Below are 13,746 nucleotides of genomic sequence, written 5' to 3'. Positions count from 1 at the left end.
ACAGGACCAGACCCACAATCTCCTGGTACCCAGGTTAGAGGTCTAAGCAGGAGACTGAGAGGTCACTCATACCTTGGCATCGTTCTGGGTGGAAGCCACAGAGAAGGGACAAGAGGAGACTCACAGAGAGACATCATCTGGGTAAAGAAGAGGGTTTAGAGCCATTGAAGAATGAAATAGTGAAACAGTGTGTCCTGGGGGCCGGAAGGTGGAGATGTGGGCAGAGCTGGCCCCCTGCAGACCCTGCCAGAAGCAGTGGCCCCACCCTCCCCATCCCAGGAGTCAGAAGCACAAGAACCTTTTTTTTATTGGAGTGGTAGCTCAGATGGTAAAGAATCCGCCTGCAGTGCAAGAGACCCGGGTTTGATCCCTGGGGTGGGAAGATCCCCTGGAGAAGGGAATGGTAACCCACTCCAGTATGCTTGCCTGGAGAACTCCACGGACAGAGGAGCCTGGTGGGCTACAAGCCACGGTGTCACAACAAGCCGGAGACGACTGAGCGACTAACGCTTTCACTTTTCACTTTTGCTTTTCTCCTGTTCTGAGCTGGGACCAGAGGAGAAGAAGCTGAGTGGGCATGGGGGTAGAAGGGGGCAGGGGGCTATCTAGAAGGGACAGGAAGGAGCAGAAGAGCCTGGTGCATCTGTCAAGAGGGTAAGTCCCACTGGAGACTCCTTGGAAGGAAAGTTATGACCAACCTAGACAGTATATTAGAAAGCAGAGACATTAGTTTGCTGACAAAGGTCAGTCCAGTCAAAGCTATGGTTTTTCCAGTAGTCATGTATGGATGTAAGAGTTGGACTATAAAGAAAGCTGAATGCCGAAGAATAGATGCTTTTGAACTGCGGTATTGGAGAAGGCTCTTGAGAGTCCCTTGGACTGCAAGGAGATCCAACCAGTCCATCCTAAACGAGATCAGTCCTCGGTGTTCACTGGAAGGACTGATGTTGAAGCTGAAACTCCAATACTTTGGCCACCTGATGCGAAGAAGTGACTCCCTAGAAAAGACCCTGATGCTAGAAAGACTGAAGGCTGGAGGAGAAGGGGACGACAGAGGATGAGATGGTTGGATGGCATCACCGACTCAATGGACATGAGTTTGAGTGAACTCTGGGAGTTGGTGATGGACAGGGAGGCCTGGCGTGCTGCAGTCCACACGGTGGCAAAGAGTCAGACATGACTGAGCGATTGAACTGAACTGAACTGAACTGAAGACTCAGGGAAGCCCACAGAAGGCCTTGAGTGGCAGATGGGACATGTTGAGCACTAGGGAGCCATTGAAGGTTCTTGAACAATAGGGGGACAGCATGAGAAACGTACTGGGGACCCTGCCTGGGGCCCAGAATAGAAGTCAAGCATGATTCAGAGATGGGGCAGTGGGGAAGCTGTGGGGACTCTGTGGAAGGAGACGGGAGCTTCTGGGCTGGGAAGGGTGGGCGTGGGCATCCTACAGATGCCTGCTCCAGGCATCTTCAGCGTTCACACTTTGGGGCCAGCACACCGACTCGGCACTGCCCTGCCCTCCCCATCAGCCATGCCATTCAGCACAGTGCCAGACACGCACGCCAGGAGCTGGCGCTCAGCCTCGAGGCAGCCTGGCCGGTGGCCATCCCTGACCTCAGTCTCAGCTTTTTGGTCTGTTTCCACCTCCTCAGCCTCCACTTCCTTGCACCAGCGCCCAGGCCCCTGTAGGACCCTCCAACGACGACCTGCTCAGTGAGCCCCAGGCTGCCGCTCTTTGGAAACCACGTGCACCTCTGGGGAGAATCACACCTTCTTCTGAGAGGAGGCAACTTCGGGAGCTGAGAGGGGGAGTTTTCCAGCAGGGCACGCCATGGAAAGGCATCCCAGGGTGAGAAGACGTCAGGTGCAAAGGCCCAGAAACAGGAGGGCATAGACATTGACAGGGAGCTTCAGTCCAGGCCAAGGGGTGTGGCAGGAGCATGGGAACAACCCACCCCGGGAACCCAGGCCGGGCCCAGGACCAGGCAGGTGGGCTGCTAGCGAATCCTGGGTCTCCAGGTGCGGCCTGACCACACCTGCCCCCGTTGGCAGGTGACTCTGTCCTCGGCAGAGCTGCACTCGGAGTGGCCACTTCATCCCAACGAGGCCACCTCGGCACCATCCCCTGCCCTGTGATCCTCACCACGCCCAGGCCTGAGGATGGAGGGCCCAGAGACAGGCTCCCTGGCCTCCTGCAGGGCAGCCTGGGGCAGGAAACTGGGCACTGCCCCTCCCCAGGCGCTACAGATCGTCCAGAAGGAGGGGGAGCCAAGCGCTGACTAGCCAGAGCTGTCCCAAGGGGATAAGAAATGATCCTGGTCCTCTGATGCCTTAAAGCCCTTCTTCCAGTGAGGCGGCTCTCATTTCTTTTCTCGGCTTGACCTGACTTGTCTATTTAGGCATGAGAAGTTCGTGCCCAGTTTTGTTTTGATAAGCATTTGGTAAAAATGGTTTCCCCCAACGTTACAGTTTCTGAGCCCACGTCACGGCACCCAGCCCCGCGTGGCCGAAAGCCCGCTGCAGGGCCAAGTGCTGGAGAGGCTGCTGCCGCCTCCCAGAGACGACCCAGGACAGGACACAGCCAGGAGCGAGGGGCAGAGCCAGAGGGCGTCCCAGCCCGGGGGCTGGGGCCTGACCTGTGGGCCCATGAGCCAGGACCGTGGAGGAGGAGGCGTCAGGGTTCCACCTGGAGTCTTTACTACACGGCATCGACACCCCTATTTTTTTTAATGAATTGAGGAACATTTTGTTCTTCGGTTGCCCAGAAGTATTGGGTTACCCCCAGAAGCAGACACTGATGACTCTTAAGAAAGTGCTCCCAGGAGAAACAAGTGGGAGATGGTGGGGGTAATGGGATGGGGAAGTGGTGACTTGGGGGGATGGAGGAGACGTGGGGTGGAGGTGGGGTGGGTGGGGGAGGGGGAGGGGCGCTGGCTCGGCAGAGGGCAGCTCTGAGGGATCCTGCCAGGCAGCCTGGAGGAGGCTACATCACACACCTGTAAGGACCTGGAGCAAACAAACCTCTCGGAAGGTCCAGAGCCCGCATTCCTAGAACCTTCTCCATCCTAGCCTGAGATGGGGAAGGCAGGAAACACAGAAGGCTAGAATCAGACTGACTGGCCAACTCTGGAGCCCAAGGTGGAGAGGGGCTATACCCCCACACCTGGGTGTCTACAGGACCCACGCTCTCCATGACCCCCTGACCCGCTGCCCTCCCCCGCCCACTCAGCCACCACACCCAGAAGCCAGGCGTCACACCAGCCTCCTCCAACCCCTCCCTCTGTCCATCCTCCGTTCATTTGTTCATTCTCCTCCCCAGCCCCCGGTGCCTCGTCTCAAAGCACATACTCCAGCTGGGAAGATCAAGAAACAAGTCAACCAGGTAACAGCAGAGGGTCACAAGAGCCACGAAGAGGCAATAAAACCAGGGCACGGGACTGAGAGGTGGAGGGCAAGGACCGCGGCTGGCGGGCAACAGACACCCAAATGAGGGCAGGAGGCCAGGGGACAGGGACCCACCCGGCCCTGCCATTTCTATCTCTTCTTCCCATCTTCAGCTGAAACCTTACCTCCTCCAGGAAGTCTGCCTGAATGTCACTGATGTTCCAGACTGTAGCTATGCCAACTGCAGAGGCCTTTCCAGGCCAGCCCATCCTGTAAGCATCTTCAAGGTTGCACCATCTTGACGTTCTGCGCAGAGACGCCGAGAGGCGGGTCCTAAAGTGAGACCTGAAGCAGGAGTGAGCATCTGACCAGAAGGACCATGGTACTAAATCCCAGCTTAGCCCCTATTTGCTGAGTGGCCTTAGGTGAGGGACTTTGCCTCTCTGAGCCTCAGTTTTCCCATCTGCCAAAGAGGGCTAGCACCACCTCCCTCACAAGGCCATTATGGGGGTCAACTGAGACCACCACTGCCCCCCACCCCAGCATGCTGGCTTTCTCCCCACTTCCATCACCAGCGAGCTGGGAGAGGGGAGAAGAGAGGGCTTGCTGGGTGGGGAGTAGGTGTGCAGTGTAGGCGAAGGGCTCTTCTGGGGCCTTCCCAAGCAGGCCCCCAGCTCAAGTGTGCAAGCGGCCTGACCTGGGCACCCCCGCCCCCCCCATCCCCCCCCCCATCCCGCCCCCGCCCCCCACCCCAGCCATATGCAGCGTTGGCAGCAGCAGAGCCCGGGGCTGATAGCGAATATTCTGGCACCATCTAAGCAGGACCAGTGTCTGGGCAGGAAATGCGCGCAGAGCCCTACGTGTACCCTCCACCCACCTTCCACTGTTACTGCTGTCCCCCTGGGACCTGGGGAGGGCAGGGACTTTAGGGCTGACAGGCGGGAGGTCGGCCCCCACTGCGTCTTGTGTGCTGCCCCCTTCCCTCTGCGCGGCCTGAATGGGGTCAAAGCCCTCAAGGGCAGGAGCAGAGGTTACAGAGCCTCCCAGCTCACCATGGAAAACCCAGGGCCCAGGAGAGCCAAAAACAGCCCTCCAGGGGGGATTTAAAGAGCCCACGCCCTCAGCAGCACTTCTCATTTCGTTCTCATCTTGGGCCCTGTGCAGCAGGCGGAAGGCTTGTCATCTGATGCCTACCCCGGCCCCCCGAACCTCCCTGCACCTCCTTCTCTCCATTTTTTCCTCAACAGGGTCCCCAGGGCCTGAGGGGCGGGAGAGAGAGGACTGTGCCTCCACGCTAAATGGCTCAAATCAGTGGCTGGCTCCTGCTTGCTGTCTCTTCCTCACTGGTTTTCCACTTCCCTTGCCATCAGTGCCTCTTCACAGCACTGTCCTGTGCCTGACTGTAGTCACCTCCTCCCCCAATTAAGTGAGTGAACAGAACCCGCAAAGTTCACACACGGGAAATGCAAGACGGATGGTGGTGGGGGCTGCACCACGAAGTGAAAGTACTTAGTGCCACACCAAACTGTACACTTCACATCGGCGGACATGGTCAGCTTTGTGTTATATGCATTTTGCAACGATTTTTAAAAGTATATATATATAAAGTGTTCATAGGCTGCATCTTGTAATCTGCCACGTGCTTGGGACTTATATAAACACGGTGAACCAAGAGCACAGAGGTCTCAGGGGAAGGCAGGAGGCAAGTGCATGTGCTTTGGGACCTCTCTGCACCAGCCAGGATCCTCTGGCCTCCTTGTGTTTCCTTTTCCAGGGTTCCAGCGCTGGCTGCTGCAGGGCTGGCCTGGCTGCCAGACTTGTCCAGGTGCCCTGTGTAAGGCCCTCAGAGCTGAGTCTGGTTTTGAAGAGGCCCAGCCAGGCCTGGACCATGGCGATGGCCTTGCAGCAATGCCTCAGGGGGAGGGCCATGGCTCACTCGGTACCCCTCTTCAGGACTAGGAAGGGGCCAGCCTGGAGCTTTGCGGGGGTAGGGAGAAGGGTACTCCAGCTGGAAGTTCCTGGGGTAACCCTGACCCCTCTAGAGGCCACCTCCTCTTCCAGATTGCTGGGGAAGGGGGTGGCCCTCCTCCATCACCTGGCTACCTTGGCACAGGTGTGCTGGGTCAAGCAGAGCGGGAACGCGGGGCTCGGTCCATTCTTTCCCTCAGCGCTCCCTAGTGCATTCCTTCCTCATTCATTCGTTCCCCCCACTCGCACCGCACTCCATTCACCGCGCCCCGCCATTCATGCTCCCACGGGTTCATTCATTCCCCGGCCGGCCGCCATCCCCTCCGCGGCTCCCGAGTGCACGTGGCTCCCCGCGCCCCCAGGCCTGCCCCAGCGTCCCCCAGCCAGTGCGCCCCGCCTGGGCGCTGCGGGGGGAGCCGCGGAATCAGCCGCGGCTGCGCGCGGGGCCGGGGCTGGCGGGGAGCCGGGCTGGGGGCGGGGGGCGGGCGCTCCCTGCGGGAAGCCGGGCGGGTTGGGGGGAGCCCCGGCCGCGCCGCGGCTCCGGGCGCGCTCGGCCTCGGAGGGGAGGGTGCGGGCCGGGGGCGGCGGCGGCGGCGGCAGCGGGACCCGAGCGCGGCGGCGGCGGCGGCTGCGGCGGCGCAGGCGAGCCGCGCGGTTGCCCCGGGGCCATGTGGACGGGCGGCCGGCGGCCGGGCCGGCTCCGCCGGGCGGTGAGTACCCGCGAGCCCGGAGGGCAGGGCGCGGGCGCGGGCGCGGAGGCGGGGCGGGCGCCACCCACGCGGCAGCGCGGTCTCGGCTGCGCAGCCGGCGGCCCGCGTGCCCCCTCCCGCGAGGGGGGCGACAGTCCAGCCTCTGCTCCCCCGCCTCTGGCGCCCCCTCCGGTGCCGCTGCGCGGGGTGGGAGCGTGGGGGGGTCCCAGCCATGAACGCTTCGCCGGCCGCGGGGGGCACTCGCAGGGCGGGGCGGGGACTCGGCCTAGGAGCGCCGCCCTGCCCCCCGCGAGGCCGGCCCGAGCACCTGGGACCGAGTTGCAGGGGTCCTCGCCCCCCTAACACGTGCATCCCTGCGGTGGGAGGGAGGCTGGGGCACGGCGGGGGGAGGGGAGCAGGGCGGGGCCTAGGCGATCTGAGACCTGCCGCTGTCCCGGGCGGGTGGCCCGCGTGCAGGCAGGCCCTTCTCCTGCCGCGGGTCGAGGCTCAGTGAGCACCCCCGCCCCACCTACCCCGGGAGAGGTCGAGGAGCCAGAAGGAGGCTGAACCAGGGGCTAGTTCATTGAGCGATCGCAGTGCGTGGGCTTGCGCCGGCCCCGGACCCCCTAGGTCTCACTCTGTGCCTACAGGGCAAGGGGCTCCCATTCCCCACAGTTCGAAGGGAGGAAACTGAGGCTCGGGGAGGGGAAGGAGCGCCCCGGGGGCCGCTCCACTGAAGCGTCCACCCTCCCTGAACCCCAGCACTGTTGGATGGGAATTGCTGCCCTAGCGTTTCCGCTTCCTGCCTGGTGTCGAGGTGTTTCCTTCCTCGTTTGGGCCCCACCCCGTCCCCAATGTGGTTCCTTTGGGGCAGGAACAGCGTGGGCAACATCCTGGATTCTCCTGGACCAGCCTGATGGGAGCAGAGTAGGGACCCAGGAGTGGGCTGGTGGTGGCTGAGTACGCAGTGCCTGCAGAGGTGGAGCCCTGGTGGCAAGGTCAGCCACAGACCTGGGCTGTTTGCAGATTGCAAACTGACCAGGGGTCAAGTCCTCCGGGCTCCGGGCCAGCAGGACAGGGTCTCTCCATGGGCTTGGCTCCCGTGGAGGTCCCAGCGCTGTAGATCTCTGAGGGGCCGTGGACAGGTCCTTGCCCTTCACTGGGCCCCAGTTCCCCTGCCCACTGCCTGCATCAGAGTCCCTTCCACCCCCAGGGCCGGCGGGGACCAGGGAAGAAAGTCCATCATACCCTGCTGTGCCGTCTGCCCAGTCCGGGTGGCATTGCCGGCTGGGGCAAGTGGCCGATAAGGGGCGGCTCTGCCTGGCATGTGTGACGCACAGGGCGGGGAGGCAGCAGCCTGGGCCCTGGCAGCGTCCCCGAAAACCCTTAATTTTCCCTACTCTCACTATAATCAGGGCGGCACAGAGAAGCAGGCGCAGTGGCAGATGCGGTTGCTGAGCGCTGGCGCCGGGCGAGAGGAGGCTGCCTGCGCTTTCCGAAGGACTATTGTCTCATATTTATAGGTTCCTGCGCTCCGTGTTCCTCTTATCCTCAGAACCTGGAGCTTTTCACACCTGGGATGCCGGGTGGGCAGGGCAGGGGCTTCCTGGAGCCTCAGTGCTGTGGTTCTGGCCTTCCACCGGGCCAGGCGTGGAGAGTGGGTCGTTTCCGGGTCAGAGAGTGGAAGCGAGGCAAGGCAGTGTGGAAGAAGATCTATCCGCCTGCAGAGACGCTTGGGCACAGACTCTGGCCCCAGAGAGCTGCCATTTATTGAGCAGCTACTATGTGCCAGCCCTGATACAAGCACTTTGACGCCTTGTCTCCACAGCAATGCTTTGAAGTAGCCCTCCACTCCCATAGGCGCTTCAGAATGAATGAATGAGAGGGGAGGAGAGCAGTCCGTGGGTGACTGAGGGCTGGGTTGAAGACTGTCTGTGCATGCGTGCCTGCTCCGTCGCTGTCCTGTCCTACTCTCTGCGACCCCATGGGCTGTAGCCCGCCGGCCTCCTCTGTCCATGGGATTCTCCAGGCAAGAATACTGGAGTGGGGTGCCATTTCCTCCACTAGGGAATCTTCCCAACCCAGGGATCAAACCCAGGCCTCCTGCACGGCAAGCAGATTCTTTACCGTCTGAGCCACCAGGGGAGGCCCTGGAGACCGTCCACAATTTCTCAAGTCCTCAGAGGCTCGTGAAGCCCAGGGCCCAGGTGGGAGTTGAACAGGGGAGGGTGGAGGAACACGAGAGGTGAAGGCCTGGAGGTGAGAGCGGTCCTGGGTCTCCAGCAGCTGGAAGCAGGGCTTCAGTCCCCGGCCAGAGATTGAGATCAGACTGTGGCGGTGAGAGCCGCGAATCCTGACCACCAGACCAGTGGTCAGTGACAAGGCCCTGGACCTTCGGCTGTGCAGAAGGAAATAATTCCCGCAAAGATGGAGAGTGGTGAAACAAATAAAGTGCTTATTAGGAGGAAGAAAGTACAGGACGTGTGGATAGACACAGGGGCAGACTCAGACAGTCTGAGTTGCACCCTCCTGGTAGTTTGACTGACTTTTCTGGGGCATTTCTTCCGGTTTCCCTCTGACCAATCATTCGGATTTGCCTGGTGCAGAGTCCGTATTTGGCGTGTCTCAGGATCCTCCCGTGTGTGCACACGCATCTCTCAGCCAAGAAGGATTCCACCGCAAAGGCCTATGGGTAGTTGGCGTCAGTTAGCATCACTCCCCTTTTGACCTCCAGGGAGCCTTTCCGCACATGTGTGTTTGGGGAGGTCTCCTGACTTTGCGAATGAGAAATATGTGGTCTGGGCAAGGCCTAGCTTCCTCTCTCAATCGTCCTGCTGTTGATATTTTAGAGTTTTGGTCTGCAGGGAATGAATCTCCAGTCACCTTACCCTGTAGGGTGGGGTCCGTCTACCTCCTGCCTCAGAGGAGGCTCGGTCCAGCCGAAGTGTTGGAGGTCAAGTGTGTGTGTGTGTTGGGGGAGGATCTTCCTCTCATGGCAGGTAGAGATCTCTGGGAACAAATCCAGGGGTGACCCCAGGCTCACCGGGTTGGCCTAGAATTGCTCCCAGCATTCCCCTCCTGGCTCCCCCTCCTGCCCCAGAGCAGGTCACTAGCCTGCTAGGAGGAGAGGCCTAGATGGGAGTCTGGAGTCTTGGGTTCTAGTTCCTCCTCTGCTGTGTGACCTTGAGCAAGACCCTGCCCTCTCTGGGGCTCAGTTTCTGAGGCACAACACCTCTCTCAGTCAAAGGAGTGGTTTCCATGGCCTGAGAACAAGCCCTTGGTGATAGCCAGTGGCTGACCAGAGCTGTCTCTGCTGGTTCAGTACTGCAGGAATGAAGGAGTGAGTAAGTGGATGACTTCTCCATCCCCCTTAGCATACTCTCCCCATGTCCCCGACTCCACCCTGTTCACTGGGACCACTTAGGTGAATCTGATACAAACCTCACCCTTCAAGATCTCACAGTCTGCCAGGAGACACAGACCTTGACTAGAATGATGGTGTTAGGAGGGTGATGGTGGTTTTCACGGCCCCCCAGCCAGGAAGGGGGCTGAGCAGTGGCTCCAACCCCAATAGGCTGTGGATCTGGAGGCTCCCACTGCAGTCCCTGGGGGCTTCTTGGGGCGGGGGCATCAGCTCGTCCCTAGCTCTGAGCCAGGCCACGGGACTGCAGTCATCTGTTCAACTAGCAGCCTTGAACCAAGTCAGGGATGTGGATGGGCCAGACCTGGTCCTGCCTGGGGAAGACAGATGCCAAAAGCTCCAATCATGGTTCTGGTGGTCCATGCTGGGATCCCAGTATATCCGGGTGGAGAAGCAATGTGGGGTGGACTGCAGAGGCCGGTGGGTGGATAGTAGGTGAATGGATATGGAGGGAGGCATGTGGCAGGGCAGACCAGCGGATGGATGGCCAGAAAGCTAGAGGGATAGATGCATAGGAGGAGAGACTGATGGACCTACGTGTTAAGAAAGGGATGGATGAGTAGACGAATGACCGAGCTGATACGGATAGGACTGGATGGATAGAAGATATCCGTGGATGGCTATAAGAGGGGGTTGATAGACAGATGGAGTTCTCATTCATATGACAAGACTGATACATGTGTGGATGGAAGGCTCTAAAATGGGTGGATAGGTGTCATGGACTAATGGATAAAAGGCTGGATGGATACAGGAGTCCACGTCAGAGGATGGATGGATACAGGCATGAGAAAGTGGATGGATGCTTAATGGGTTCAGTCAATGCATGGATGCCGGGGTGGATGGATGGGGACTTGAACAATGTCAATAAAATGATGGATGTAAGAACAGAGGAGTGGATGGATGGATACAGGAAGAGTGCATGGCTAGGTGCTTGAGGATATATTAGTGATGCATGGATACAGGCGTGGAAGGGCGGATCACTGCAGAAATGGACACATGTTGGCAGGTGGCTGCATCCATGATGGACGGATGGATGTGTGGATACAAGACACAAATAACAAGGATGGATACATGGATGAACGGGTGGCGGGTGGCAGGTGCAGGCACGGAAGTGTGCGAATGGGTGGGTACCGGCTAGCAGATAAGTGGTTACTGAGGTGGGTGGGTGGAGCATCCAAGCTCACGTAACCCCAGACCTTCCTGTTCCATGATCCCATAGCAGGGAGGCTGCAGGGCTGGGAGGAGGGCAGGGGGCCAGGAGGCCTCTCCAGTTAGGCTGGAAGACGGGCTCAGGGAGCCAGGAGGCCGCAGTGTGGCCTCTTGTAAAGACAGGCAAGCAAGCAGGGACTCCTGCAGGGAGTTCCGTGTCCCGGGAGACTTCCTGGAAGGTCTGGATGGCTCAAGTGCGTGCCCCTGAACTCTGAACTCGGCCCCAGCCCTTCTTCCTCATGGATGTGTGGATGCAGGGATGGATACGTGGATGAATGGGCGGCGGACAGCAGATGCGGGCGTGGAGGCATGCGGAGATTGGTACATGCTAGCAGATGAAAGGTGTGAATGCACACCCCAGGGCACGGATGCAGGGCTGTGGCCGCCCTCGCGGGTTCTCAGGCCAGCACAGAAACAGCCAGGAGCAGAGGCAGCATGGTGAAAGCATGAGAATCCTCAGACCTAGAATGTCCTCATCTGTGAAGGAGGGGGCTGTAATAGAAACTTCCGCACTGGAGTGAGGGAGGCTTGGAAGGCAGCTGCGCTCCTGTGGGTGTTGCCTATGGTTTCTGGCGTGTGGCAGGCCGTGGCTGTTTACCAGTCAGCCTGGGTCCTACTCCAAGAGAAGGCATGGCACCTCCCAGCTTGGGGGTGGGGGTTGCCATGAGGGTTAGCGAGGTGATGTTTGGAGCGCTTAGTGAATGTTCAACCTGCCCTCCCGCCCCCCAGCCCCGAAGGGTCCCACCAGCACCCTAGGGCCAGTTCTCACCGGTCCAGATCCAGGAGACAACCCGAAGTTGGGTCCGCCCTCCCTTGGAGCTCACAGACCTTGGCCAGCTTCCCATCCTTGGGGGCAAGGTGGGCCTGGGTGGTGGAGGAGGGGCTGCGGGGGTCTTGGAGTGAAACAGGGCCTGAAGCCCCCTCTCTGGGTCTGCCACATCTGAGCCCCGTGACCTCAGATGAGTCGCTTGGCCCCCGCGAGAGCCTGCTCCTTTAAACATAAGACAGAGTTCATGGCAGTCCCACCTCACAGAAGTGGGTGAGGATTTGTGGAGCTTGGCACACAGTAGGGGCTCAGGAAAGGAGAAGGGGGTGGAGCAAATGAGTCAAGAGGCAGGGGCTGGAAGCCCTCTCAGGAGAGGCAGCCCAGGGCGCTGAGAGGTGAGCAGGCCCCAGCTACGAGCCGGCGACAGCATCCTCTGGGGCCTCGGGCCCAGGCGGCAGAGAGCCAGCGGGTTGTTATGACAACAAGAACTTGTCTGATGCAGCCCGGCAACTCTGGGAGAGGCTCGGAGGACCGGCTGGCCAGGCCCCCAGAACATTCCTGCGACAGCATGTAGCAGGGGGGTGGCCACCTGAGAGCCCCCCGGGCTGAGGGGTCCTGGGGTCCCACAAGATGCTGGGCTCCATGCCGAAGGCTCCTAGCAGGCCCTGTACACTCTCCTGCATCACTGCTCGAGGCTGGGTGCTGCTCAGTTGGCATTTGGCGATCGGGAGAGGACGTGACTTGCCCAAGGTCAGCTGGGGTGTTGGAGGAGAACTTGACCTGGGATCTGCCAGCCTCCAGGTTTAGTTCACACTGGTTGTGGAGCAGAGCTGGATGACTGCTGCTGGGAGGGGGTTGTCCAAGTGTAAAGAGGTGGCCTTCAGAGAATAGCAGAAGTGGACAGGGACACTATGGCCTTCCCAAGAGCCTCAGGCCCTTGACTCCCATGTTCTGTCTCGTGCCCAGCCAGAGGAAGTTCACACCAGGCCACAGATGCTTATGAACGGACAGTCTGAACCTGGGATAGTGGTGGTGGTGGTTGTTCAATTGCTAAGCCCTGCCTGGACTCCATGCAAGCCCATGGACTGCAGCACGCCAGGCTTCCTCTGTCCTTCGCTGTCTCCCAGAGTTTGGTCCGATTCACGTCCTTTGAGTCAGTGATGCTATCCAACCATTTCATCCTCTGCCTCCCCACTCTCCTTTTGCCTTCAATCTTTCCCAGCATTAGGGTCTTTTCCAGCGAGTCAGCTCTTCTCGTCAGGTGGCCAGTGGATTGGAGCTTCAGCATCAGCATTGGGGTGCATTCACTTATTCATTCATTTGAGAACTGCTGGTTGAGCGCCTCCGACCTGCTGGGCCCAGCGCGGAGAGCTGGGGTAAAGTGGAGCCCGCCTTCTAGGGGGACACGTGATAAGCAGATTCTTGGGAGAATGTCAGTTGCAGTTAGGGGCTATGATACGAGGCTGCCGCAGGGGTACCTGATCTGATCTGGAGGGTGGAAGGAGTAAGGTAGATGGGGCCCTGAAAGGTAGATGGGAGTTAGGTGATGCCAAGGAGGGGAAGGGAGAATGCTCCCCTGCAGAGGGACCAGCAAGTGCAAAGGCCCTGAGACCAGTGAGGGCTTGGTACGTTCAGGAAGTAGATGGAAGTTCCTGGGGTGTTCTGCGGGTGACGGTAGAGAAGACCCTGGGCCATCATACGCCTTGCAGGGCGTATGAATGTGTGACGTTATCTGGTTATCTGGTCTGTGAATTTCAAAGTTCACACTAGCTGGTTTGTGGAGTGGACCGAGCTGGGGTCAGTGGCCCCAGGGAGAGGTGATTATAGGTGTCCAGGTGAGACATGGTGTCACCTGGGACCAGCTAGGTGATGGTGAGGATGGAGGGAGGCAGCCAGGTCTGAGAGAGGCTGAATGGTCAGGTCCTGGTGGTTAGGGGTACGGTGTGGGGAGGGGGAGAGGGAGGGTGCAGACAGCTTCCATCCCTGACCTGGGCAGCTGAGCTCATGAAGTTTTTCAGACGTTTAGTCACAGGTGCTATGAGACATTCACAGAGGTGTTCAGCTAAGCTCAGAGAAGAAGGGGTCCCCGGCACTTGATGGGAGGCATCCAGTATTTGCCAGGTGGGCAGAGGCCCTAGGTATACAGCGCAGGCAGGCAGCGCTAAAAACAGCCTAGGCCATCCTCCAAGCAGCGCCACAGACCAGGGCTAGGGATCACGGCCAAAGGCCTGGGGCTGCACCCACTGGTGAGCCATCCTTTGACTCACGCAGCTGCATCCCAGGAAGGTGTCCTGCCTGGATCCCTG

The 13,746-nt window shown here is 59.6% G+C and overlaps 1 protein-coding gene across 2 annotated transcripts in view; it reads left to right on the top strand.

Annotated features, from left to right (window-relative positions):
* Positions 1-5,969: 5,969 nt before the first annotated feature.
* The window catches only part of BEGAIN (brain enriched guanylate kinase associated), a 45,705-nt gene continuing 37,928 nt past the window's right edge, over positions 5,970-13,746 (top strand). The window contains exon 1 of one of the 2 annotated variants that reach the window (XM_069559792.1): positions 5,970-6,065. In XM_069559792.1, coding sequence (XP_069415893.1) covers positions 6,024-6,065 — 42 coding nt within the window. In that variant the 5' untranslated portion in view covers positions 5,970-6,023. The remainder of the gene's footprint in view (positions 6,066-13,746) is intronic. The other variant, XM_069559785.1, reaches the window with a different exon arrangement.

This window comes from Ovis canadensis, chromosome 18 (assembly GCF_042477335.2).
Source record: "Ovis canadensis isolate MfBH-ARS-UI-01 breed Bighorn chromosome 18, ARS-UI_OviCan_v2, whole genome shotgun sequence".
Classification (NCBI taxonomy): Eukaryota; Metazoa; Chordata; class Mammalia; order Artiodactyla; family Bovidae; genus Ovis; species Ovis canadensis.
The sequence above is the reverse complement of the archived record's forward strand: the minus strand, read 5'-3'. Positions and strand labels throughout refer to the sequence as shown.